Source organism: Pseudophryne corroboree, chromosome 1 (assembly GCF_028390025.1).
Source record: "Pseudophryne corroboree isolate aPseCor3 chromosome 1, aPseCor3.hap2, whole genome shotgun sequence".
Taxonomy (NCBI): Eukaryota; Metazoa; Chordata; class Amphibia; order Anura; family Myobatrachidae; genus Pseudophryne; species Pseudophryne corroboree.
The window spans coordinates 1,087,740,858-1,087,768,678 of record NC_086444.1 but is presented as its reverse complement, the minus strand read 5'-3'; the positions used below and the strand labels follow the sequence as shown (position 1 = coordinate 1,087,768,678).

At 42.7% G+C, this 27,821-nt stretch overlaps 1 protein-coding gene across 2 annotated transcripts in view; it reads right to left on the bottom strand.

Moving 5' to 3' along the window:
* Positions 1-27,821, bottom strand: part of LOC134927206 (uncharacterized) — a 605,974-nt gene that overhangs the window by 454,921 nt on the left and 123,232 nt on the right. For both annotated transcript variants that reach the window (XM_063921361.1, XM_063921370.1), the window contains exons 2-4: positions 5,138-5,305; positions 4,381-4,478; positions 2,886-2,951 (exon numbers count right to left, since the gene is read on the bottom strand). In XM_063921361.1, the coding sequence (XP_063777431.1) occupies positions 2,886-2,951; positions 4,381-4,478; positions 5,138-5,305 (332 nt within the window). The remainder of the gene's footprint in view (positions 1-2,885; positions 2,952-4,380; positions 4,479-5,137; positions 5,306-27,821) is intronic.

Sequence of the window (27,821 nt, the reverse complement as noted above, 5' to 3'; positions counted from 1 at the left end):
ACTCCTGAACTCTGCCATGTCAGACTGCACACTATATATGAAAAATCAATATTTCAATTAATTAAACTCTTTGTGAATAAATTAAATTAAAGCTGCTGGAAGAAAAGCAAAAAAGTACAAACTGATTGGTGGACAGCAGAACTGGACAATTGTCACAGATCTGCTAATCCGGCGCTAATTATAAAGGATCAAAAAAAAAAATTTCATATAATATTAAGTGAATAAATACAAAAATTGTGAATAGGCAGCTGAGTAAGAGCAACTTGCTAGGTCGCTTAAGATTATGTAAAACAAAAGAAAAAAAGATTTACTCTGCGCCAAAAAACACTTTGTGATACCAGTGTGCAGTCTGTCATGTATAATGATTGACTCAGTACAACTTCAATTATAAATAACCACTTTTATATTTGGTCTGTTAAGATTAGCAACATAAAACACATACATACATAAACTTTGTAGCAATGAATTGCTCTCTAGACGGACAGTATAAACAATATACTATATATTCTAAAAATATCTCATTGGCTCTGTTTGGTAAGAATTAAATTATTCAGCACTGGCGTCCCAGTATCAGAATAAATAAAAATTAAGTAAAATAAAAAGTCCCGCAAATATGATAATGCAGTCTCTTAATGGATATGTATTAATTATAATGAATGATTACCAATGTGCTGGTTCCTGAGTTGTTTTAGAAACAGGGTCCGTTTTATAATAAATTGCACATGTGTAGGTAATTAATAGAATAGAGTTACCGTTCCATTCGCAAAAAGCTCCCCTGATTGATGGCTTTGTCAGGCGGTTTCTGTAATTAATTCACACCACGGGCAGTAGACCCCACTGCGGAGGACATTAGCAGACACCCGGTAAGTACAAGTGGAATGGCAGGTGAAATTGGAGCCACTGCGGGCAGCCGTATGCGGTAATTGGCTGGTACTCGCCGGCTTTGATGGCAATGATGAAACTTTGACGTGAAATACTGCAGGATACCGCCGGCTTTGAGCACCAGACTGCTGCCTCTCGGGGTGTAATCTGCGGCTGGCAATCAGCTGGAGCACCCGGCGTGCAGCGTGCAGGGAGAAGCTTGTGGCTGTGTATAGCAGTAGGTCCATTCCACGGACAAATCAGACCAGACAGAGACCAATGTGGAGTGGGCGTCAACGCGTTTCGTCTCCTAGGCAACCGGAGACTTCCTCAAGATGGATACCTCCCCTCCCAGTGATCCTACATTTATACTAGTCTAATGACTCTATTAATAATGGCTGTGCCAGTTTTATAGATGTTATCTCTAGTTTGGTATAATTAAAACCAATTAATGCAAAAATACATAAACATGACCAATTTATAGGGAACGAATATACATACGATTAGACAAAAATAAAGCATAAAGAAAAATAGTACTGAGTCAATCTACCAAAAAAAGTTTTATAGTATATTATTCAACTACCGATTGATTAAACATAATTCACTTGTTTAATCAATCAGACAGGCATAATACCTATACTACGATCTTAAATTATCTGATTACCTTAGTATATGTGAATACTTAGAAAAAGGAACTTGGTTTAAAAGAGAGACGTTTTGAGAAGTATATTATTATAACATAACATCCATAAATGTGCTATAATCTTATACATTTGGTTTGTATGAGATAAATTGCAATACATCTAGCATATGTATAGAAAGAAAGAAAGAAAGAAAGAAAGAAAGAAAGAAAGAAAGAAAGAGAATAAAGACCAATATTTGGATAAAAATAAAAATACAATAGCGATATAAACTTTTTTTATATATATATATTTTTTTAAATAATAATAAAAGAAACAAAAGAGATTTTTTTAGTATAATTACTTAATACTTGAGCAGATGTAAACATGCTTTTAGCTTTCCTTAATAACTGTATAACAGAGAGATTATTAGACCCAAATAACTTTTTATTAATAGAGAAACATTTTCTCTAATAATAAAAAAGAATATTTTATTATTTCTTTAACATCATTATTTTATTATTATACAAGGTATTATCTTATAATCAATCCAGACACGAATAATCTAAGGCTTCATTAAGGCCATTAGGATACAGAGTGTCTAGCTTGAAAATCCATGAGGATTCTCCTAAACATAATTTCCGAAAGCGATCTCCCCCTCTTTTTGTACAGGAAAATTGCTCTAGTCCCACAATACGAAGGGATGATGGATCTCCATTATGTACTTTGCTAAAGTGGCGTGATACACTATGGGTTTGTAATTTCTTAATGATATTTAGTCTATGTTCCCTGAATCTAGATTTAATTGACCTTGTGGTTCTCCCTATATATTGGAGGGAACAGGGACATTGTAACATATATACACAGTAATCTGAATCACAATTAATAAATTGTTTAATCGGAAAAGAGTTATCGTTACTTTTAGATGTAACATAAGACGTTTTATTCAGCATATATTTGCATGTTAAACACACTTGTTTATTACATCTAAAACTGCCCACTGGTCTTTTAGGTAACCATGTAGGATTTACATCTAAAGTTATTGGTTTTAAATAACTAGGAGCCAACATCTCTTTTAAGTTAGTGTTTCTCTTAAAGATAATCATTGGTTTCTCCGGTAAACATTTATTTAGAACAGGGTCTTGTTTAATTATCTCATAGTTAGTCAAGACGATCTTTTTTATATCTTCTGACCTGTTATTAAATTTAAAAATAAATTTCATGGAATCTATTGTAACAATATTGTGGTTCAGTGGAGAACTATTAATCAGGAAGCAGAAAACTACTAAAAAATATATATACAGTAATATACAGATAATAGTATTATCTTATTATTATAGGAGGATATGCAATAAAAAAAACAAGGCCCCACCTAAATAAGATTTTAACAAAAACTGGCCTTACCACTTCTGGGAGATTCGTATGATCCGCTTCAGTTAAGTTTTCCAACAATGTATTATCTTTAAAGTCCTGAGGTAATGAAATGTAACAAATTATTTTAATTTACTAAATTATTTTAAACACCCAAATGAGGGGTATGGGTCTGATGAAGATGAGTTACATGACACATTTTAAAAAATTACATGACTGTAAGAATAGCTTTTTTTTTTTATTAGGTGAACAGTAAACATTAAAATCACTTGTGCTATTATTATTTTGACCTTAAGAAGGTAGATATAGGGAGGTATTAAATTAGTGTCGGAATTTCCGACAAGTCGGAAAAACTGCACTTTTCGAAGTTTTTAGGGCAAATTTGGATTCGCCCTATTCAATTCCAGTGCCATTTTTTCGACTTGTCAAAAAATCTGACACTGACGAAAAACACGTGGATCGGCCAGTCTACCTGTTTTGTCGAATTTGCGGGCATTTTCGACAGTTTTTTGATCCGTTTTCGCCCATGCCAATTCGACCAAAAAATAAAGTCTAATCGGCATGGTCGAAAACGGACCAAAAAACTGTCGAAAATGCCCGCAAATGTCGAATTAGTGCCGTTTTTCCGACTTGTCGGAAATTAGGACACTATTTGAATACCCCCCATATACTTAATCAACATTTACATTCTATGCAAATTATACTGTATTTAATGTATCATTTTGCAAGACAAAAAAAAATTAAGAACACACTTTGTGTGGGTTTTGGGTTTCTAATAGATAAAACTAAAAAAGCGTCACACCAACCACGATGACTGATGGTCCTGATGGCTGCTAAGCAACTGGGACTCTCGGCGGCGACAATGAAATCTTGGTCCCAGCTGTTGCTAAGCAGCTGGGACACTGCTGTACTATGTGCGGCTGCAGTTTATTAGAATCATTTCGGGGCTTGCCTCTGTGGAGGCTCATGATTGGTCACTAATCTTGGCTTAGCCACCTGCCGGTTTTAGCTTCTGTCAATCAGAGGTTACCTGCCTGCTGTGGATTGGTGGTGGAAATTCTGCCAGTAACTGCAAGCATTCTGCCAATGTCCTTACTGCAAGTATCATGCCAATGTCCTTGCAATGTCCTTGCTGTATTCGTAACTTGAAAAAAATGCAGATGCACACTACAGTACTAAGCACTGCTAATCAGAGTAATTATAATATACTTTTCAATCTAACATAGAGCAAAATCGAGGTGCTTTGCATAATTTTTGTCCCAAAAATATGGGCCCACCAACCAGCATCCAGGTGACCTCATCTGATGGATCCCTAACACTAAGGTTCAATTCCAGGGCACGGGACCCCACCAAGTCAGCCGAGGTGAAGGTCATTTAATCTGCGCAGAAGTAGCATGGTGACTTGTCGAGCATAACATTTATTCACAGATGTTCACCTTGACCATAGGCAAGTAAACACGAAGCACTCAATATACTTAATTTGAACAAACCAATTAAATTGAAACATATTAGTAATAATACTACAAACCTGTGGTAAGTTTAAATTCTTGTTGTTTTTTAAATATTCCTCTTCGTTATCCGCTGTCATAAGCATCAGGAGGTTGAGGATGTAACTTTTTCCTCTACCTGAAATGACAGAATAAATAGTATAACAATATGCTGCAGTGTTGATTTTCATAACTGTTTTGGGCTGTGAGAGACAGAAAAGCATGTAGCATGTTATTCTTTTGCAATACAGCCTCATTTAGGGAGTGAAAAATGGCTTAGGCAATAGCGCTCATCATCACCTGTAGTATTTCAGGATGCGAGATCGGCTACATCATGTTAGGAGGGCTTTACCGCATCATAATGTGTGTGACCACTGCCATCTACTGGGGACATAACCATGGCCTTGGTTGGTGTTTTTCACAAAAAGCAGTGTCAATGGAAATACCTCCAAAACTCCCCCAAATGGTGTCACACATCAGGGTCTGGGTCCCATTACCAGATCCAGGGATGTCACCATACTACCATCTGTGTCCCCGCTGGCACCCTGCGCCATCCCTGAAACCTGTAGTCAATCATTTGTAAATGTGCAGTTGATGCTGTTCTGCATCATGGGCGCTGCCATTTTGGACAGTATCACATGATCCGCTCTGGCAAACCAGTCTCCAGCAACTCCGGTCACATGACACATTCAGCCTATCAATTCTAAGGGTGCCCTTTGTAAACCAGGAACTGCTGACTGCTCACTGCCAGTACAACATCTCTCTCTGAGGATCAGACCAAGGTAAAGAAACACCTACCATTTTGAGACAACAAAGCAAACTTGGTGTAGTTCTCTCTTAGCTCTTCCAACTCTGATTTCATGTTATCAGCTGCAATGAATAGGTCAGCTCGTTCTGGAGATTCTTCTGATATTTTATCAAGTTCTTTGGAGCACAGCTTCAGTTTACACATTTCAAAGTCAAATTCTATGGTATAGAGAGAAAAATAACCTGGGTAAGCATATAATCTAAAAATAATATAAAAATAATTGTACTTTTAATTTTCAGATGACTTAGGCTAGGCAAGACTGTGGGGAAATGTGGGAAATAATGAGCACAAAGTACCCATTTACCAGTTAGTACCTAGATTAGCCAAATTGGGCTAGACTTATGCCTCAGTGATCTGAGATTGCATCAGAGATGGTGGTTTTAAAGTGAATACAGTTGTTCAGAAGGGTGTGGTATGGCTGACCGGCGGTCAGCATGCGACGCCGGGATCCCGGCAGCATACTGATGCCGGGATCCCTGCGGGGAGGGGAGAGTGCAGCAAGCCCCTTGTGGGCTCGCTATGCTCGCCACGCTGTGGGCTCGGTGGCGACTTCCCACTGGTGTCGTGTACACCCACGAGTGGAAATAGTCCCTGTTGGTCGATATGCCAACCATCAGGATAGTGAAGGGGCGGGATGTTGGTGGAAGTCATGTGACCGTCGGTCTCCCAACCGCCGGTCACATGAATAAAAGATATAGAGTATCTAGAGCAAGGGAGAGCTAGACAGACATAAATCTATAGCAATAACAAACAGCCTTAGGCTGCTTGCGGCCCTCCAAACCTTCACTTGCAGCCCCTAGCACCGACATGTTTATGCCTTGCTGGCTCTGCAGCTCCTATTGAAAGCTGGGGCAGTGGGCAAAGTGGAACAGGTCATGAAACAGAAAATAAGACTGATCTTGATCTTTGCCTGAAGCAGCATCTCATGACCTAATGTGTTGTTGGCTTCCACCAGGTACCAACGGGCAGTACGGATGGTGTAATGGTTAGCATTACTGCCTCACAGTACTGAGGTCATGTATTCGATTCCCACCATGGCCCTAACTGTGCAGAGTTTGTATATTCTCCCTGTGCTTGCATGGGTTTCCTCCAAATACTCCGGTTTTCTCCCACAATCCAAAAATATACTGGTAGGATAATTGGTTCCCACCCTAGCGTGAATGTGTCTGTGTGTACGTGTGGTAGGGAATATAGATTGTAAGCTCCACTGGGGCAAGGACTGACGTGAATAGCCAAACTAGCAATGCAGAATATGTGTGCGCTAAATAAATAACTGGTAATAAATAAATAAGGATATGTTGCATAACCATATGTCAGGAATCAGCATTCAGTGATGTCTCACTTACCAGCACGCTGGTGTGCAGGCCTCGGGAGGTCACGGCCCCAGTCTGCGGATGTATGAGTATCCTGTCTGCGGAGCACAGTACCCACTATTGTGAACCCCTGAAGTCCATTCTGCGGGTGCCCTCCTGTGTACCGGCCATCTGTACAGCATGGGCGCCACCATGAAACTTGCGGTCAGCTGACTGCACTGTGATTGCTCACATGATCCAAGTATCCAATGACTGCCGAGCAGGGGGTATAAGTCCAGAGCATCGGCTCAGTCTCATCACCTTGGACAACGCGTAGCATTGCTGCATAGCATCTCCTGGTTCCAGTTTCCATCTCCAGTTTCCAGTTTCCAATCTCCAGTTTCCAGTCTTCAATCTCCTGTTTCCAGCAATGTCCTATTTCTGGCAATCCTTAAGTGATCTACCGGTTCCAGTATTCCTGTGGAACTACAGGTCTCAGCATTTACTTCAGCTCCAACTTCTGCTACAGTCAGCCTCCACCTTTTGCAGTACGAGACTTTCTTTAGGTGTTATTCATTATCCTCACCTGTGTATGGTTAACTTGCATCCAGCATTGTGCTATGGCATCTGGAATTTAATACAACCACTTCATTTGTGTTTCAAGTTGTCTCTTGCTTAACCTTGCTTGGTTGTGGACTTTGCATTATAAACTGACTGTGTGAAGTATCGTAGCTGGTTTCCAAACCAACTGTGGGAGTGATCACCATCTTATTGCTATACTAGTTTCGAAGACCAGTTCATTGCCTGTATTTCATTTTCTAATGACTGCACTGGTTTCCAGACCAGCTAAATACCTGTGACTGTTTATTCATCGTTGTCAGCATTTCATGTACCATTCATCTAAAGTTACCATCTGCTTCAATTACTGTATTTACTCGTGAGCATATAATAAACATCAGTGCGCACATGCGCAGGAATCTCTTACAGTCTCCTCGGTTTCTCCATCGCACCACCACTGACCCACTAGTGCCCTTTCCGGGGACAGACATAACCACAGATCTGACAGTTTGTCCAAGGTCCATGGACCAGGATGGTGGTCAGAGTGTGGGAGCAGGGGCTCTTCAGAACTTAAACTCACGACTCGATGGTACAGAGGCTGCACAACTGCAGATCATACAGTTTTTACAAGAGATGTCTTCTCGGTTGGATACCGTACAACAATCTCTGCCAAGTTCTATTGTTCCAGCTGCACCAGTGACTCTAGCTCCAGTTTCCAGTGCCACAGCTTCAGGCTCTCCAGTTGCTCCTGGTTCAGGATCTCATCTCCATCTTCCTACACCAAGTAAATTTGATGGCAATCCTAAAACCTGCTGTGGATTCCTGAACCAATGTGAAGTTCACTTTGAATTGCTGCCGCACAACTTCCCAACACCCAGAACCAAAGTTGCGTACATTGTGTCTCTCCTGACTGGCCCTGCCTTGAATTGGGTTTCCCCATTATGGGAGCGAGCAGATCCACTGCTAAACAAACTTTGTAGCTGCATTCAAATGTATCTTTTATGAGCCTGGGCATACAACATCAGCTTCCTCTGATATCCTCCAGATTTCACCAGGGAACACGCACCGTGGGACAGTATGTCATCCAGTTCCAGACATTGGCGTCAGAGGTTGAGGGGAACAATCAAGCGCTGGTTGCGGCATTCTGGCACGGTCTCTCTGATCATATAAAAGATGAACTGGCTGCCCGAGATCTCTCACAGCAATTAGAATCATTAATTCCTTGTGTGTAAAGTTGGATCTGCGTTTACGCGAAAGAGCAAGAGAACGTTCTCATTGTGATCCTCGCAAGCACCGAGTTATGCCTCAAGTACAACCTTCTCCCTTTACTTCAGATGAGCCTATGCAGGTGAATAGGTCCCACTTAACTCCCGAGGAGTGGTCAAGAAGATTACGGGAAAGACTGTGTCTGTACTGTGCTGCTGCTGGTCACATGATTGGTTCCTGTCCGTCGCGTTCGGGAAACGCCAGGTCCCAAACTTGCAAGGGAGGAGTCAAGTTAGGAACCTTATCCAAAGCTCCTTCTTCTCGAGAGCTTATTCTACCGGTAACTTTGGAAACACAGAGTGGATTACATGCCTTCTCAGCTTTAATTGACTGTGGTGCTGCTGGGAACTTTATTACACAGGCTGCAGTTGACAAGATCCATCTTCCTATCTCAAGGTTGTTTCGCCCAGTCTATCTTACTGCTGTGGACGGTAGCCGTATTGCTGAGGGGTCCATCAGTCAGCAAACTAAACCCGTGGTCCTAGGGGTGGGCTTTCTTCATTCTGAGCTCATTGAACTTTTGGTCATTCCTAAAGCCACCTATGAGATCGTGTTGGATATGCCTCGACTTCAACTTCACAACCCTCAAATCGACTGGTCTACACTACAACTCACAGCATGGAGTTCCTCCTGTTTCCATTCCCGTTTAGCTCAAGTTCGTCCTGTGAGATCTTCGGGGTTGAAATCCCAGTGTGAAATTCCTGAGGCCTACAAAGAATTTACTGATGGCTTCAGTGAAAAGGCCGCTGATGTTCTGCCTCCCCATCGGAAATAGGATTGTCCGATCGATTTGATCCCGGGGGGAGAATGCCTACTAGAGGATGAACATATCCTCTTTCCGTTCCTGAAATTCAAGCCATGAGTGAATATATAAAAGAGAATCTAAAAAAGTATTCATTCGTCCTTCTTCATCTCCAGCAGGGGCAGGGTTTTTCTTCGTGAAAAAGAGAGATAGAGGACTACGTCCCTGCATTGATTATAGAGAATTAAATGAAATTACCATCAAAAACAGCTACCCCTTACCGTTAATCATGGAACTGTTTTTTTGACAGAATTAAAGGAGCCAGCATCTTTACCAAATTAGATCTTTGTGAGGCATATAATCTCATTAGAATCCGGAGTGGCGATGAGTGGAAGACCACTTTTAACACCCGTGACGGCCACTATGAGTATCTTGTGATGCCCTTTGGATTAAGTAATGCCCCAGCTGTGTTTGTCAATTAAATAGTTTGAGATGTTCTGTATAAATACGTGGTAGTTTACCTTGACGACATTCTGATTTTCTCTCAAGATTTAGCCTCTCATCGTCAACAGGTACTGTAGGAGCAATGTGAAACTATGCTAATGCTGCAGGAGGCGTCTGATGGAAAAAGACTCTTCCTGCCGGCATCACAGATCTCAGTGCTGAGGCCTAAGACGCAGCACCGAATAATCTGTAAGACCATCGAGGTAACTCAGATTGGCCATTGCAGCTATGGAAAACCTGGCCTGGCAACTCCAAGAAAACAGGTGTGATACCCCCCCCCCCTCCTGTTTTTCAGTACAGCAGCCCCCACGTCGCCCCCAATGGCCGCAGCCTGTCAATGAGGCTAAAGGGCTCCGTGTGACATGACACAGGATCCATTATGCAGTGCACATGGCGCATCACCATCGAAGATGTATGCAAACCATTAGGTAGATCTCCAAATTAGGCACGTTGATCATTAATCCTTATTATGGAAACAATTTGTTTGTATGATATTTGGGTTACTACATGAGCTGTGTGGCAGCGTAACCGGATGTTAATTGCTCAGTTAATTAGTCCCTGATTGAGCTGTAAATCTAATTACAACATGACTGCTTTGCAGAGATATTGTCTACTGTTTATATGCTGTGTCAGCAAACTAGCTGTGTAGTTTTTTTATTAAAATATTGTTATATCAACCACATAAAAATACAGTGCATGAACTAGCCTAAAAATAATGAACAATTAATAATGTATAAATGTATACAAGACTGCCATATCTCCTGAACCAATATGAATAAGAAAACCTTTAATAAACCCTAATTAAGGGCTGAAAATATTTGTAAGAAGGAGACTGATCAAAAGTGCCTCTGTTATAAATCACTGTTAAAGTGTACACTCTCTTCTCCTTGTACACAAAAGAACCTCATTGGCAAAGAGTATCCCAGTATTGAAATTGCGGACAACCGTGCTGTATTATTAAGTGGCAAATAGACAGTGATGGTCAAATTCACTTGTAGTATATCACCTGATGTGAGAGCCTCTCCGTCAAAGGCGCTGTACTGAGCCAGGTTTGCAGCGGCTCTGTGCAGTGAAAGTACAGCTGGTCACGTCACCAGTGAACCATCCAGACGAACACGGTTGTTTACTCCGTTGAAGGGTACTGTACCAATTTGAATGTGCAGCAGTGCAGAAAGATTGGAGCAGCAGATTCCCCAGCCGCTGGTGAAAAGTCCGTTTTAATTGTGGCTACGGTCCACTCGATATATACGGCTCACAGAGTGTCAGGAGAATGCAGCAGTCAGATGAAGTCCTTCAATGGAGTACCTTAACGCGTTTCTCGGCCTACAACGCTGGCCGTTTCATCAGAAGGAAATGAGTAAACAGATCATGGCTAGCCTTAGTATATATACCCTATTAATTAGAAAATGCTAATCAGCTGTGCCATTAAATTCAATTGATTCTAAACACAGGACTCCTGTTAAACTAAGCCAGTATGTTAAACCACTGAAAAGGTATATGAAAAGAAAAGTGTATACAAATGTAGATATATGGACATGTGTATCCAAACACAAATATACAAATCTACTGCAAAGTATATAATTATCTGAGATATATCAATTGCTATTCATCTACTAATTCTAAAGATATTAGATACCTGTGTTTAGAATCAATTGAATTTAATGGCACAGCTGATTAGGATTTTCTAATTAATAGGGTATATATACTAAGGCTAGCCATGATCTGTTTACTCATTTCCTTCTGATGAAACGGCCAGCGTTGTAGGCCGAGAAACGCGTTAAGGTACTCCATTGAAGGACTTCATCTGACTGCTGCATTCTCCTGACACTCTGTGAGCCGTATATATCGAGTGGACCGTAGCCGCAATTAAAACGGACTTTTCACCAGCGGCTGGGGAATCTGCTGCTCCAATCTTTCTGCACTGCTGCACATTCAAATTGGTACAGTACCCTTCAACGGAGAAAACAACCGTGTTCGTCTGGATGGTTCACTGGTGACGTGACCAGCTGTACTTTCACTGCACAGAGCCGCTGCAAACCCGGCTCAGTACAGCGCCTTTGACGGAGAGGCTCTCACATCAGGTGATATACTACAAGTGAATTTGACCATCACTGTCTATTTGCCACTTAATAATACAGCACGGTTGTCCGCAATTTCAATACTGGGATACTCTTTGCCAATGAGGTTCTTTTGTGTACAAGGAGAAGAGAGTGTACACTTTAACAGTGATTTATAACAGAGGCACTTTTCATCAGTCTCCTTCTTACAAATATTTCAGCTCGTGGACGCACGGCTGATTTTCATGAAGCACCAATGCAGCCCTTAATTAGGGTTTATTAAAGGTTTTCTTATTCATATTGGTTCAGGAGATATGGCAGTCTTGTATACATTTATACATTATTAATTGTTCATTATTTGTAGGCTAGTTCATGCACTGTATTTTTATGTGGTTGATATAACAATATTTTAATAAAAAATACATATTGGATTCATCCAGCGCTCCCATTCTTTCTTTTTTCATATCCATTTTGATCTATTGTTGGGGCAGCCCGCCCACAACTGGTGAGCAGCCGTCTGAATCCAACCAGATATAGTGTGTGTACTGTAGAGCGCCAATCCTTTGTATATATTTTTGGTTTATTCCTATTTTTGGGCTCTTTTGGCAGCTCTACAATTACACAACACGCATAATTGCTGTGCCTTTTTTATCTATACACATATATATATATATATACGTTATTATATAGCGGTTTCATACACAGGTCTCCTTAACTTGTGTGTATTTAGATTGCTATTCATATTTTATTCACAGATTAATTTTATTTTTCAGTGGGCTTTCATATATAAAAAAATATTGTCTATTTCTCTTTATTTAATCTAAATGTCTCAATTAAGATGCTTAAGTGAACGCCTGGAGCGTAGACAGAAATATTTACATGGAGAAGGTAAAGAGGATTCTGGTGAGAATCACAGCGATACCACCAATGATATGTATAAACTATTTAACAAATTAGAAGATCTATCATTGACTGAAACTAGACACTGGTGGGATCAAGTGACCTTTCAAAAATACCTTGATAGAGACATGATTCCTAGAGGCCTGAGGATTTTTAAATCTTGTTCATTTAAAGAGGATCCTGTCTTTGCATCTGAATGGGAAATTATACTTGATCAATGTTCAAAAAACCTCATACGCCTCTTGATTAGGTATAGAGAACAAAAAGTCAATAAAATACAGAAAGAGATCGAGGAGGTACAACATGCACTTGCTCCTTTTTCAAAGCAGGAGAACTTTGATCATAGGGATTCTAAATGAAATAAAAAAATTGAGGACTTTGAGAAATCATTAATACAGAATAAGGATAAAAAACTTGTTAGAGATAGGGAGGATTATGCAAAAGGCCAGGTTAGAATTTACAATAAAAAGAGGACTGATAGTTATTCCAATCAGACCTCCCAACAGACATTCAGATCTCCAGGGAGAGTTAGAAATAGAGACCAGTGGTCTCATAGACAATATTATGATGGGTCAAGAGACAGACATTATTCCTCCAGACCTTTGAGGGACAATTTCTCTCCTTATAGAGAGAACTATAAGAAAAAAAGTTGGTCTCATCCCAATAGATTTGCACCTCTTGCAGATAGGTCCCGGTCTCCACAGGGAGCCTATGAAAATACAGAAAAATACTATGACAACAAGAGACCATCTAATCATTCTAAATACCATTCCAATACATCATCCTCTTTTTTAGAAAGAGGTCTAACCCCCTACTCTCCAAGGGTACGGAATGTTCAAACATCAAGAGACCACCCCCAATCACTTCCCACACAAAAAAGAGGAAGAGACGAGGATGTAGAGGAGGGAGGAGACGAAGATTACAGAAAATCCACAAAGAGTGTGAGATGGGATTAAGATCACCTTCCACCATCTTTAATCTTTCAGATAAAGTTCTGAATGATTCTGAAAATAAATTATTATCAAAAGGTTTAAAATTTGCACCTCAAGCAAAACCTAATCTATTTACACTCTTTGTGGATTTAAATAATTATATTCGTACCTTGAGCAGGAAAAGATATTTTTGCATCAAATCTTTACATAAACAAGACATTGATGCTTTGCCAATAGTACTTGATAAGAATGACACACTAGCAATAGATATGCTAGAGAGTCTCTATGAGGAAAGTGAAAATGTAAATACTACAGTGAGATTATTTGACATTACAGGCCCTCCCAAAAAGATTTTCAAAAAACCCTCAGATTTTTATCCCCTTCAACATAGAGGACCCTTCTTAGAAAGTTTTTACACCACTACTCTTAATGATTTCAGAGACTTGTGTACTAAAGCAGAAAAGGTAGGTTTCAGAGATAACCTGACTAAGGCTGAAAGAAAAGCCTTGAAAGAACTTATCAAAGATAAGAATATTACCATCAAGCAGGCTGATAAGGGTGGCGGCCTGGTTTTACAAAACACAGTGGACTATCTAGCTGAAGCCTTTCGCCAGTTAAATAATCCCCTTTTTTACAAAAAATTGTCATGTAATCCTACTTTTTCTTTTAAAGATAAACTAATTTCATTATTAGACTCGGCCTTGAATCAAGGCACAATATCAGATGATGTCTATAGATTTTTGAAAGTTGATTATCCCATTATCCCAATTTATTACCATCTGCCAAAAGTGCACAAGTGTCTGAAGTCCCCACCTGGGAGGCCCATTATATCGGGCATAGGTTCACTAACCACTAATCTTTCCGCCTATGTTGATGCATATTTACAAAAATATGTGACAGCTCTTCCTTCATACATACAGGATTCTGCACATTTTCTTAGACTTATAGAATCTATTACTTGGAAGGATTCTTACACTTTCCTCACTTGTGATGTAGAGTCACTTTATAGTAATATTCCACATGAATTTGGCTTGATGGCCATCAATCACTTTCTTCATAGAGATCACGAAATTGACTCTGATTTGAGAGATTTCTTACTCCTCTCAATCAGATTCATCTTAGAACACAATTATTTCACTTTCAATTCACAATTTTTTCTTCAGACATGTGGGACGGCCATGGGGACCAGGTTTGCCCCCAGCTATGCGAACCTCTACATGGGCCTCTTTGAAGAGAGGCACATTTGGGGTGGCGCTTGTGGGGGAGACCTGGTCCTCTATGGCCGTTACATCGATGATATCTTTATTATTTGGGATGGGGACAATAAATTGATACCGGATTTCATGAGATCACTTAACTCCAACACTTTTGGTTTGCAATTTACACATTCCTTCAGCACTAACCAGATTAATTTTTTAGATATTTTACTCACTGTTAATGACGGTAAAATTGATTCTACCACATACACCAAAACTGTTGACTGCCATAATTATCTGCACTACGATAGTAGTCACTTTCGACCTTGGAAAGACAATATTCCTAAAGGACAGTTCCTCCGACTTAGGAGGAACTGTTCCACTGAATCTGATTTTTAGTCACAAAGTAAGATTTTATACATGTCCTTTGTCAAACAAGGCTATCTTTCCTCACTGTTAGATGGAGCTTTGAGAGAAATTTCTACTATTTCAAGAAACTCCATCCTATTTAAGAAAAAGAACCCTTATTCGAAGACTAAAGTTGAACGCTCCCCTACTTTTATTACTCAATATAATTCCTCTTCTAAGGAGATTAAAAATATAATATCCAAGAATTGGTCTCTTTTGCATAGTGATAAATATCTAAATTCAGTACTCCCAGAATATGGTAATGTTACCTTTAGAAAGGCAATGTCACTCAAACAAAAACTTGCTCCTAGTATGTTTATCCCATACGTTACACCAAATACGGTTGAACCTACTCTAAATAAACTAAACTGGCTGCCTCCCAAGCCTAAAGGTTTTTTCAAATGTGGTAGAGACAAATGTCTGACTTGCAAACATGTGGTAAAAAATAACAACAAGATAGTTTCTTATACTACTCAAGAAACATTTGAAATAACTGATTTTTTAAATTGTCAATCACAATATGTAATCTATGTAGTCCAATGTAGGTGTGGATTACAGTATGTGGGTAGGACCATTAGAACTGTTAACACCCGTTTTTTGGAACATAGGAGAAATATTCTCAAAGGTGTACTAACCCATAGTTTGTCTCAACACATCTATAGATGTACACAAGGAGCAATTGAAGATGTGACCATTACGGCCATTGAAAAAATAAATTCTACTAAAAGAGGAGGAGATAGGTACAATCTCCTATGCAAACGTGAAGCGTTTTGGATTTTTAAACTCAGTACATTATGCCCTGAAGGTCTTAATGACACAGTAGAACTAAATAATGTATGATCCTCTTGATAGATGAGGTATGCTATCATAGATATGTGTTTTTTCTGATATGATAGTCTTGGGAAGATCTTTGCAATATCCAGTATTGGTAGTCATTTATTTATGACGTGTGCTACTGCCTCACCTGACTACCTCCAGTTTATGTAATTCTGGAGGTCTTGGGTGACGCACTGACACACGGCATGGATTCTTCTCCTCTTTTCCTTTTTAAAGAAGTATCTCTTCAAAGAATTCCTGTATATTTAAATTATATGCTATCCTAAGAACATCGTTGTATTTATTATTTGATTAATAATGCATTTACTACCGCTATTTAAATATGTATATGAAGTTTATTGTTTTTTAAATGAGTTTATAACGATATTTACTATGTAATTCATAATATAAAAGAAGGATTTAAATTCCTTCATAATACACTTTTTTCATTTTCTTTTCTCTGAATGATTGTATTGAGCCCATGGAAGATATCTAATATCTTTAGAATTAGTAGATGAATAGCAATTGATATATCTCAGATAATTATATACTTTGCAGTAGATTTGTATATTTGTGTTTGGATACACATGTCCATATATCTACATTTTTATACACTTTTCTTTTCATATACCTTTTCAGTGGTTTAACATACTGGCTTAGTTTAACAGGAGACCTGTGTTTAGAATCAATTGAATTTAATGGCACAGCTGATTAGGATTTTCTAATTAATAGGGTATATCTGTTTACTCATTTCCTTCTGATGAAACGGCCAGCGTTGTAGGCCGAGAAACGCGTTAAGGTACTCCATTGAAGGACTTCATCTGACTGCTGCATTCTCCTGACACTCTGTGAGCCGTATATATCGAGTGGACCGTAGCCACAATTAAAACTGACTTTTCACCAGCGGCTGGGGAATCTGCTGCTCCAATCTTTCTGCACTGCTGCACATTCAAATTGGTACAGTACCCTTCAACGGAGAAAACAACCGTGTTCGTCTGGATGGTTCACTGGTGACGTGACCAGCTGTACTTTCACTGCACAGAGCCGCTGCAAACCCGGCTCAGTTCAGCGCCTTTGACGGAGAGGCTCTCACATCAGGTGATATACTACAAGTGAATTTGACCATCACTGTCTATTTGCCACTTAATAATACAGCACGGTTGTCCGCAATTTCAATACTGGGATACTCTTTGCCAATGAGGTTCTTTTGTGTACAAGGAGAAGAGAGTGTACACTTTAACAGTGATTTATAACAGAGGCACTTTTCATCAGTCTCCTTCTTACAAATATTTCAGCTCGTGGACGCACGGCTGATTTTCATGAAGCACCAATGCAGCCCTTAATTAGGGTTTATTAAAGGTTTTCTTATTCATATTGGTTCAGGAGATATGGCAGTCTTGTATACATTTGTACATTATTAATTGTTCATTATTTTTAGGCTAGTTCATGCACTGTATTTTTATGTGGTTGATATAACAATATTTTAATAAAAAATACATATTGGATTCATCCAGCGCTCCCATTCTTTCTTTTTTCATATCCATTTTGATCTATTGTTGGGGCAGCCCGCCCACAACTGGTGAGCAGCCGTCTGAATCCAACCAGATATAGTGTGTGTACTGTAGAGCGCCAATCTTTTGTATATATTTTTAGCTGTGTAGTTATTGTTCAAAATGTGCCAAAAGTATATTATAATGTTTTCTTTAATAGTGTCACAAACTGAGCTTTGTAGTTTGTCTTTCACAGCGTAACCCATTTAAACAATTTCTTTAGCAGTTCTGATATTGCAGGGTAACTGATCTGTCAGTGTTTGTATATGCATTAATAATCACTGCACTGTCACCATTATTAACAGACACTATGGTTATTTTTGGATAACATTCACTATGGATATTTTAATTTTGAATTAAAATATTCCTACTATGTATTAAAGTTATACTGTGCAACGCTGAGACAAACCTACTGATTGGTAAACCAATGCCTATGACTGTATCAGACTGTGGGGTAATGAGGATTGGTTGACCAGCAAATTTTAAAGATAATATTTAGCAATTTTGCTATCCCTCTTGACAACGCTTAGGAAATGTATCGATTGTCTAGTACAGCATTTCCCAACCGGTAATACGCGTACTCCCGGGGGTATGGCCACCACTGCAGAGGGGTACTTGAATTCGCAGCCGGTTATGGTGGCTGTGTGATCCGGCGCATGCGCACTCACGCATGGAGGACGCTGGGTCACACCGCCGCGGCTGGATGTAGGAGCGGCTGTGACCAGGTGCATGCGCAGTCGCACATGGAAAACACAGGCGGCCCCATGCTGCCTGGGACACCCTGCTTCCATCGGTTGGGAAACGCTGGTATAGCATGCTGCTTTCCAGCACTACATTGTGGTGAACAAGGATGTGTTCTATGGTAAATGCAACAACTGTAAGGCAGGAATGTTTAGCACAACACATACTGTAGTTATTATCTGGCAATGAGAATAATGGCAGTAATTCTAGTAGGCAGTTTCTAGCTGCCACTGTCACATAATGGTCACAGAGCCATTCTATCCAGATTTTCTTTATACATTTATTTCAATTACATGAACCAACTAGAAAAAATAGGATTTTAATTACCTACCGGTAAATCCTTTTCTCGTAGTCCATAGAGGATGCTGGGGACCACATTAGTACCATGGGGTTTAGATGGGTCCACCAGGAGCCATTGGCACTTTAACAGTTTGAGAGTGTGGGCTGGCTCCTCCCTCTATGCCCCTCCTACCAGACTCAGTCTAGAAACTGTGCCTGAGGAGACGGACATCTTCGAGAGAAGGATTATACACAGAGAGTGTCGAGATTCATACCAGCTCACACATACAAGGCAAACCAAGCTAAGTAGCTTGAAACTTAGCAGCTGCTGAAACATTACTTACCAAGTAACAATGCAGTACTTAACTAAAAGCAAAGTTGTACTGATCCAGATAACCACTGCAGGAAAATGAAGCACTGGGCGGGCGCCCAGCATCCTCTACGGACTACGAGAAAAGGATTTACCGGTAGGTAATTAAAATCCTATTTTCCCTTACGTCCTAGAGGAGGCTGGGGTCCACATTAGTACCATGGGGATGTACCAAAGCTCCCAGAACGGGAGGGAGAGCGTGGAGGCTCCTGTAGAACTGATTGATCAAACTTTAGGTCCTCAGAGGCCAAAGTATCGAACTTGTAGAACTTTGCAAACGTGCTCGACCCAGACCAAGTAGCCACTCAGCAGAGTTGTAAAGCTGAGACACCCCTTGCAGCCGCCCAGGAAGAACCCACCTTACGAGTAGAGTGGGCCTTAACAGACGTAGGACACGGCAAGCCTGCCGTAGAACACGCATGCTGGATAGTGAACCTGATCCAGCGAGAGATCATCTGCTTAGAAGCAGGACACGTAATTTTCTGGGGATCATACAGGACAAACAGAGAGTCCGATTTTCTGTGACGAGCAGTCCTCTTCACATAGATTTTCAGAGCCCGTACAACATCTAAAGACTTTGATGAAATTGAGGAGTCAGTCGCAACTGGCACCACAATAGGTTGGTTGATATGAAAATCCGACCCAACCATTTGGAAGGAACTGCTGACGTGTCCGGAGCTCAGTTCTATCTTTATTGAAGATCAAGTAGGGGCTTTTACAGGACAAAGCCCCCAACTCCGACACACGTCTAGCAGAAGCTAAGGCCAACAAAGTGACCGCCTTCCATGTGAGAAACTTGACCTCAACCTCCTGTAGAGGCTCAAACCAATCTGACTGGAGGAACTGCAACACCACGTTAAGATCCCAGGGCACAGTAGGTGGTACAAAGGGAGGTTGGATGTGCAGAAAGTCTGAACCTCAGGGAGGGCAGCCAATGTTTCTGGAAGAAAATGGATAAGGCCGAAACCTGGACCTTCACGGATCCCAACCTCAGGCCCATATCCACACCTGCTTGCGGGAAGAGGAGAAACCATCCCAGTCGAAACTCCACCATAGGAAACTTCTTGGACTCACCCCAAGATACATATTTTTTCCAAATATGATAGTAATGTTTAGACGTTACTCCTTTCCTAGCCTGTATCAGGGTAGGAATAACCTTGTTCGTAATGCCCTTCCAAGCTAATATCTGGCGTTCAACCTCCATGCCGTCAAACGTAGCCGCAGTAAGTCTTGATAGGCGAACGGTTCCTGCTGCAGCAGGTCCTCTCAAAGTGGAAGAGGCCTCGGCTCTTCTAGCAGTAGATCCAGAAGATCCACATACCAAGTCCTTCTTGGCCAGTCTGGAGCAATAAGGATCGCTTGAACTCTTGTTCTCCTTATGAGCTTTAGAATTCATGGAATGAGTGGAAGTGGAGGAAACACGTACACCGACTGGAACACCCATGGAGTCACTAGGGCGTCCACCGCCATGGCTTGTGGGTCCCTCGACCTGGAACAATATCGCCGAAGCTTCTTGTTAAGATGAGAGGCCATCAGGTCTATTTAAGGTACACCCCAAAGATCTGTCACCTCCCTGAACATCTCTGGAGATCGTGTCTGCTGAGGAAGTCCGCTTCCCAGTTGTCTACTCCCGGAATGAAGATTGCTGACAGCGCCAACGCGTGTTTTTCTGCCCAGCGGATGATTCTTGTTACCTCTGACATTGCAGCTCTGCTCTTCATTCCGCCTTGTCGGTTTATGTAAGCCACTGTCGTTACATTGTCATACTGCACTTGAATGGCCCAGTTTCTCAGAAGATGGGCCGCTTGGAGAAGACCGTTGTAGACGGCTCTTAGTTCCAGTGTGTTTATCGGTAGGCCAGCTTCCAGACTTGACCACCTTCCTAGGAAAGTTTCCCCTTGAGTGACTGCACCCCAGCCCCGGAGACTTGCATCTGTGGTTGGAAGGATCCAGTCCTGAATCCCGAACCTGCAGCCCTCCAGAAGGAGAGGTAATTGGAGCCACCAGAGGAGTGAAATCCTGACCTTTGGCGACAGACATGTGTAGATGAGATCCTGACCACTTGTCCAGGAGATCCATTTGGAAGGGCTGAGCATGAAACCTTCCGTACTGTAGAGCCTCGTAAGAGGCCACCCTCTTCCCCAGAAGGCGAATGCACTGATGAACCGATACCCGGGCTGGCTTCAGGACATCCCGAAATATTGTTTGTATCACCAACGCTTTCTCTTCCGGAAGAAACACCCTCTGCACTTTCGTGTCGAGGATCATTCCCAGAAAAGACAACCTCCTGGTCGGCTGCAAATGTGTTTTTGGAAGATTCAGGATCCAACCGTGTTCCCTGAGCAGATGAGTCGTGAGAATAATGAACTGCAACAACCTCTCCCTGGACGATGCCTTTATCAGCAGATCATCCAGCTATGGGATTATGTTCACCCCCTGTCTCCGTAGGAGAACCATCATCTCTGCCATCACCTTGGTGAACACTCTCGGTGCTGTGGAGAGGCCGAATAGCAGTGCCTGGAATTGATAGTGACTGTCTAACAGTGCAAATCTGAGATAAGCCTGTGAAGCGGCCAAATCGGAATGTGGAGGTACGCATCCTTGATATCCGGGGATACCAGAAACACTCTCTCTTCCAGACATGAAATCACTGCTTTGAGAGACTCCATTTTGAACTTGAACACCCTCAGATAAGGGTTCAACGATTTCAAGTTCAAAATTGGTCTGGCCGAACCATCTGGTTTCGGTACCATGGAAAGGAACTGGGACAATGACCTGTGACTTTTCCAATTTTAGGATGGCTTCCAGTAGGATAGCCCTGTTTGTCAGCAAAGCTGGTAAGCCTGATTTGAAGAATTGGTGAGGCGGGAGTTCTTGAAACTTCATTCTGTACCCCTGGGACACAATATGCTGTACCCAGGGATCCAGGCCGGATGACACCCAGACGTGCATTAACCGTCTGAGTCTCACACACCCCAGCCCATCCTCCAAGCTTTGAGGTCCACCGTCATGCTGAGGATTTTGAGGGACCAGAAATAGGTCTCTGGTCCTGGGAGCCTGCAGGTGCAGGCTTTTTATATTGTGCCCAACCACCTCTAAAGAAAGTGGTAGAAGGCTTGGACTTTTTTGTTTTAGCGGTCCAAAAGGACTGCGACATAGCTGAAGAAAATTTTTTTTTCATAGAAGGAGCAGCAGAGGCAAGGAAAGGTGACTTACCCGAGTTTGTTGTGGAAATCCACGCATCCAACGCTTCCCCAAATAGAGCCTGACCTGTGTAGGGTAGGTTCTCTACATTTCTCCTGGATTCCGCGTCTGCAGACCATTGGCATAGCCAGAGTCCCCTGCGAGCTGATACCGACATGGAGGATATCCGTGCAGTCAGTGTACCCAGGTTCTTCATGGAATCCACCAGGAACCCCGCAGAATCCTGTCTGTTATGTAAAAACAATTCAATGTCACTTCTATCCATTGTATCGAAGTCCTCTAGTAATGTGCCTGACCACTTTACTATGGCTTTAGAAATCCATGCACATGCAATAGTAGATCTTAACGCCACTCTTGAAGCAGCGTAAATGGATTGGAGCGTAGTATCAATCTCATGGTTCTTTTAACGCGGTAGATCCAGGGACAGGTAAAACCCCCTTTTAGACAGTCTGGAGACAGATGCGTTAACAATTGGTGGTTTTTTTTCCCATTTTTTCCTATCTTCCTCAGGGAAGGGAAAATAAGATTTTACTTACCGATAAATCTATTTCTCGTAGTCCGTAGTGGATGCTGGGGACTCCGTAAGGACCAAGGGGGATATAGCGGCTCCGCAGGAGACAGGGCACAATAATAAAAGCTTTAGGATCAGGTGGTGTGCACTGGCTCCTCCCCCTATGACCCTCCTCCAAGCCTCAGTTAGGATACTGTGCCCGGACGAGCGTGCATAATAAGGAAGGATATTGAATCCCGGGTAAGACTCATACCAGCCACACCAATTACACCGTACAACCTGTGATCTGAACCCAGTTAACAGTATGATAACAACGAAGGAGCCTCTGACAAGATGGCTCACAACAAGAATAACCCGATTTTTGTAACAATAACTATGTACAAGTATTGCAGACAATCCGCACTTGGGATGGGCGCCCAGCATCCACTACGGACTACGAGAAATAGATTTATCGGTAAGTAAAATCTTATTTTCTCTGACGTCCTAGTGGATGCTGGGGACTCCGTAAGGACCATGGGGATTATACCAAAGCTCCCAAACGGGCGGGAGAGTGCGGATGACCCTGCAGCACCGAATGAGAGACTCCATGTCCTCCTCAGCCAGGGTATCAAATTTGTAGAATTTAGCAAACGTGTTTGCCCCTGACCAAGTAACTGCTCGGCAAAGTTGTAAAGCCGAGACCCCTCGGGCAGTCGCCCAAGATGAGCCCCCTTCCTTTTGGAATGGGCTTTTACAGATTTTGGCTGTGGCAGGCCTGCCACAGAATGTGTAAACTGAATTGTATTACAAATCCAGCGAGCAATCGTCTGCTTAGAAGCAGGAGCACCCATCTTGTTGGGTGCATACAGGCTAAACAGCGAGTCAGATTTTCTGACTCCAGCCGTCCTGGAAACATATTTTTCTGGGCCCTGACAACGTCAAGTAACTTGGAGTCCTCCAAGTCCCTAGTACCCGCAGGTACCACAATAGGTTGGTTCATGTGAAAAACAGAAAACACCTTAAGGAGAAATTGAGGACGAGTCCTCAATTCTGCCCTGTCAGAATGAAAAATTAAGTAAGGGCTTTATATATGATAAAGCCGCCAATTCTGACACACGCCTGGCTGAAGCCAGGGCTAATAGCATCGTCACCTTCCATGTGAGATATTTTAAGTCCACAGTGGTGAGTGGTTCAAACCAATGTGACTTTAGGAAACTCAAAACAACATTGAGATCCCAAGGTGCCACTGGGGCACAAAATGAGGCTGTATATGCAGTACCCCTTTTACAAACATCTGAACGTCAGGCACTAAAGCCAGTTCTTTCTGGAAGAAATTCGACAGGGCCGAAATTTGAACCTTAATGGACCCTAATTTTAGGCCCATAGACAGTCCTGTTTTCAGGAAATGTAGGAAACGACCCAGTTGGAATTCCTCTGTAGGGGCCTTCTTGGCCTCACACCACGCAACATATCTTCACCAAATGCGGTGAAAATGTTTTGCGGTTACATCCTTCCTGTCTTCGACCAGGGTAGGGATGACTTCATCTGGAATGCCCTTTCAGGATCTGGCGTTCAACCGCCATGCCGTCAAACGCGGCCGCGGTAAGTCTTGGAACAGACAAGGCCCCTGCTGGAGCAGGTCCTTTCTTAAAGGTAGAGGCCACGGGTCTTCCGTGAACATCTCTTGAAGTTTCGGGTACCAAGTCCTTCTTGGCCAATCCGGAACCACGAGTATCATTCTTACTCATCTCCCTCTTATGATTCTCAGTACTTTTGGTATGAGAGGCATAGGAGGGAACACATACTCTGACTGGTACACCCACAGTGTTACCAGAGCGTCCACCGCTATTGCCTGAGGGTCCCTTGACCTGGCGCAATATCTGTCTAGTTTTTTGTTCAGGCGGGACGCCATCATGTCCACCTTTGGTTTTTCCCAACGGTTTACAATCATGTGGAAGACTTCCCGATGAAGTCCCCACTCTCCCGGGTAGAGGTCATGCCTGCTGAGGAAGTCTGCTTCCCAGTTTTCCACTCCCGGAATGAACACTGCTGAGAGTGTTATCACATGATTTTTCGCCCAGCGAAGAATCCTTGTAGTTTCTGCCATTTCCCTCCTGCTTCTTGTGCCGCCCTGTTTACGTGGGCGACTGCCGTGATGTTGTCCCACTGGATCAATACCGGCTGACCTTGAAGCAGAGATCTTGCTAAGCTTAGAGCATTGTAAATTGCCCTTAGCTCCAGTATATTTATGTGGAGAGAAGTCTCCAGACTTGATCACACTCTCTGGAAATTTTTTCCTTGTGTGACTGCTCCCCAGCCACTCAGGCTGGCATCCGTGGTCACCAGGACCCAGTCCTGAATGCCGAATCTGCGGCCCTTTCATAGATGAGCACTCTGCAGCCACCGCAGAAGAAACACTCTTGTCCTTGGAGACAGGGTTATCCGCTGATGCATCTGAAGATGCGATCCGGACCATTTTTCCAGCAGATCCCACGGAAAGGTTCTTGCGTGAAATCTACCGAATGGGATCGCTTTGTAAGAAACCACCATTTTTCACAGGATCCTTGTGCAATGATGCACTGATACTTTTCCTGGTTTTAGGAGGTTCCTGACTAGCTCGGATAACTCCCTGGCTTTCTTCTCCGGGAGAAAACATCCTTTTCTGGACTGTGTCCAGAATCATCCCTAGGAACAGTAGACGTGTCGTCGGAAAAAACTGCAATTTTGGAATATTTAGAATCCACTCGTGCTGTCGTAGAACTACTTAAGATAGTGCTACTCCGACCTCCAATTGTTCTCTGGACCTTGCCTTTATCAGGAAAGCGTCCATATTTCTTTTAAGAAGAATCATCATTTCGGCCATTACCTTGGTAAAGACCCGGGGTGCCGTGGACAATCCAAACGGCAGCGTCTGAACTGATAGTGACAGTTCTGTACCACGAACCTGAGGTACCCTTGGTGAGAAGGCAAATTTGGACATGTAGGTAAGCGTCCCTGATATCCAGTGACACCATATCGTCCCCTTCTTCCTGGTTCGCTATCACTACTCTGAGTGACTCCATCTTGATTTGAACGCTTGTATGTAAGTGTTCAAATATTTCAGATCTCACCGAGCCGTCTGGCTTCAGTACCACAATATAGTGTGGAATAATACCCCTTCCCTTGTTGTAGAAGGGGTACTTTGATTATCACCTGCTGGGAATACAGCCTGTGAATTGTTCCCAATACTGCCTCCCTGTCGGAGGGAGACGTTGGTAAAGCAGACTTCAGGAACTTGTGAGGGGGAGACGTCTCGAATTTCCAATGTACACCTGGGATACTACGTGTAGGATCCAGGAGTCCACTTGTGAGTGAGCCCCCTGCGTGCTGAAACTCTTGAGATGACCCCCTACCGCACCTGAGTCCGCTTGTACTGCCCCAGCGTCATGCTGCGGACTTGGCAGAAGCTGTGGAGGGCTTCTGTTCCTGGGAATGGGCTGCCTGCTGCAGTCTTCTTCCCTTTCCTCTACCCCTGGGCAGATATGACTGGCCCTTTTGCCCGCCTGCCCTTATGGGGACTAAAGGACTGAGACTGAAAAGACTGTGTCCTTTTCTGCTGAGATGTGACTTGGGGTAACAAAAGGTGGATTTTTCAGCTGTTGCCATGGCCACCAGGTCCGATGGACCGCCCCTTTATACGGCAATACTTCCATGTGCCGTCTGGAATCTGCATCACCTGACCACTGTCGTGTCTTCGTCTGGCAGATATGGACATCACATTTACTCTTGATGCCAGAATGCAAATATCCCTCTGTGCATCTCGCATATATAGAAATGCATCTATAGTCAATAAAATCTTGTCCCTGTCAAGGGTATCAATATTTTCAGTCAGGAAATCCGACCAAGCCCCCTCAGCGCTGCACATCCAGGCTGAGGCGATTGCTGGTCGTAGTATAACACCAGTATGTGTGTATATACTTTTAGGATATTTTTCAGCTTCCTATCAGCTGGCTCCTTGAGGGCTGCCGTATCTGGAGACGGTAACGCCCCTTGTTTTTATAAGCGTGTGAGCGCCTTATCCACCCTAAGGTGTGTTTCCCAACTCGCCCTAACTTCTGGCGGGAAAGGGTATACCGCCAATAATTTTCTATCGGAGGAAACCCACGTATCATCACACACTTCATTTAATTTATCTGATTCAGGAAAAACTACAAGTAGTTTATTCCCACCCTACATAATACCCTTATTTGTGGTACTTGTAGTATCAGAAATATGTAACACCTCCTTCATTGCCCTTAACATGAAACGTGTGGCCCTAAAGGAAAATACGTTTGTTTATTCACCGTCGACACTGGAGTCAGTGTCCGTGTCTGTGTCAACCGACTGAGGTAAATGGGCGTTTTTACAAGCCCCTGACGGTGTCTGAGACGCCTGGACAGGTACTAATTTGTTTGCCGGCCGTCTCATGTCGTCAACCGACCTTGCAGCGTGTTGACATTATCACGTAATTCCTAAATAAGCCATCCATTCCAGTGTCGACTCCCTAGAGAGTGACATCACCAATACAGGCAATTTGCTCCGCCTCCTCACCAACATCGTCCTCCTACATGTCGACACACACGTACCGACACACAGCACACACACAGGGAATGCTCTGATAGAGGACAGGACCCCACTAGCCCTTTGGGGAGACAGAGGGAGAGTTTGCCAGCACACACCAAAAACGCTATAATTATACAGGGACAACCCCTTATACAAGTGTTTTCCCTTATAGCATTTTTATATATGTAATCATATCGCCAAATAAGTGCCCCCCCTCTCTGTTTTAACCCTGTTTCTGTAGTGCAGTGCAGGGGAGAGCCTGGGAGCCTTCCTCACAGCAGAGCTGAGCAGGAAAATGGCGCCGTGTGCTGAGGAGAATAGGCCCCGCCCCCTTTTCGGCGGGCTCTTCTCCCGGAGTTTGTGAGATCTGGCAGGGGTTAAATACATCCATATAGCCTCAAGGGCTATATGTGATGTATTTTAGCCATAAAAAGGTATTATACATTGCTGCCCAGGGCGCCCCCCCCAGCGCCCTGCACCCTCAGTGACAGTTGGTGACTGTTGGTGAAGTGTGCTGACAACAATGGCGCACAGCTGCAGTGCTGTGCGCTACCTTATGAAGACTGAAAGTCTTCTGCCGCCTGTTTCTGGACCTCTTCAACTTCGGCATCTGCAAGGGGGGTCGGCGGCACGGCTCCGGGACGAACCCCAGGGTGAGACCTGTGTTCCGACTCCCTCTGGAGCTAATGGTGTCCAGTAGCCTAAGAAGCAAATCCATCCTGCACGCAGGTGAGTTTACTTCTCTCCCCTAAGTCCCTCGTAGCAGTGAGCCTGTTGCCAGCAGGTCT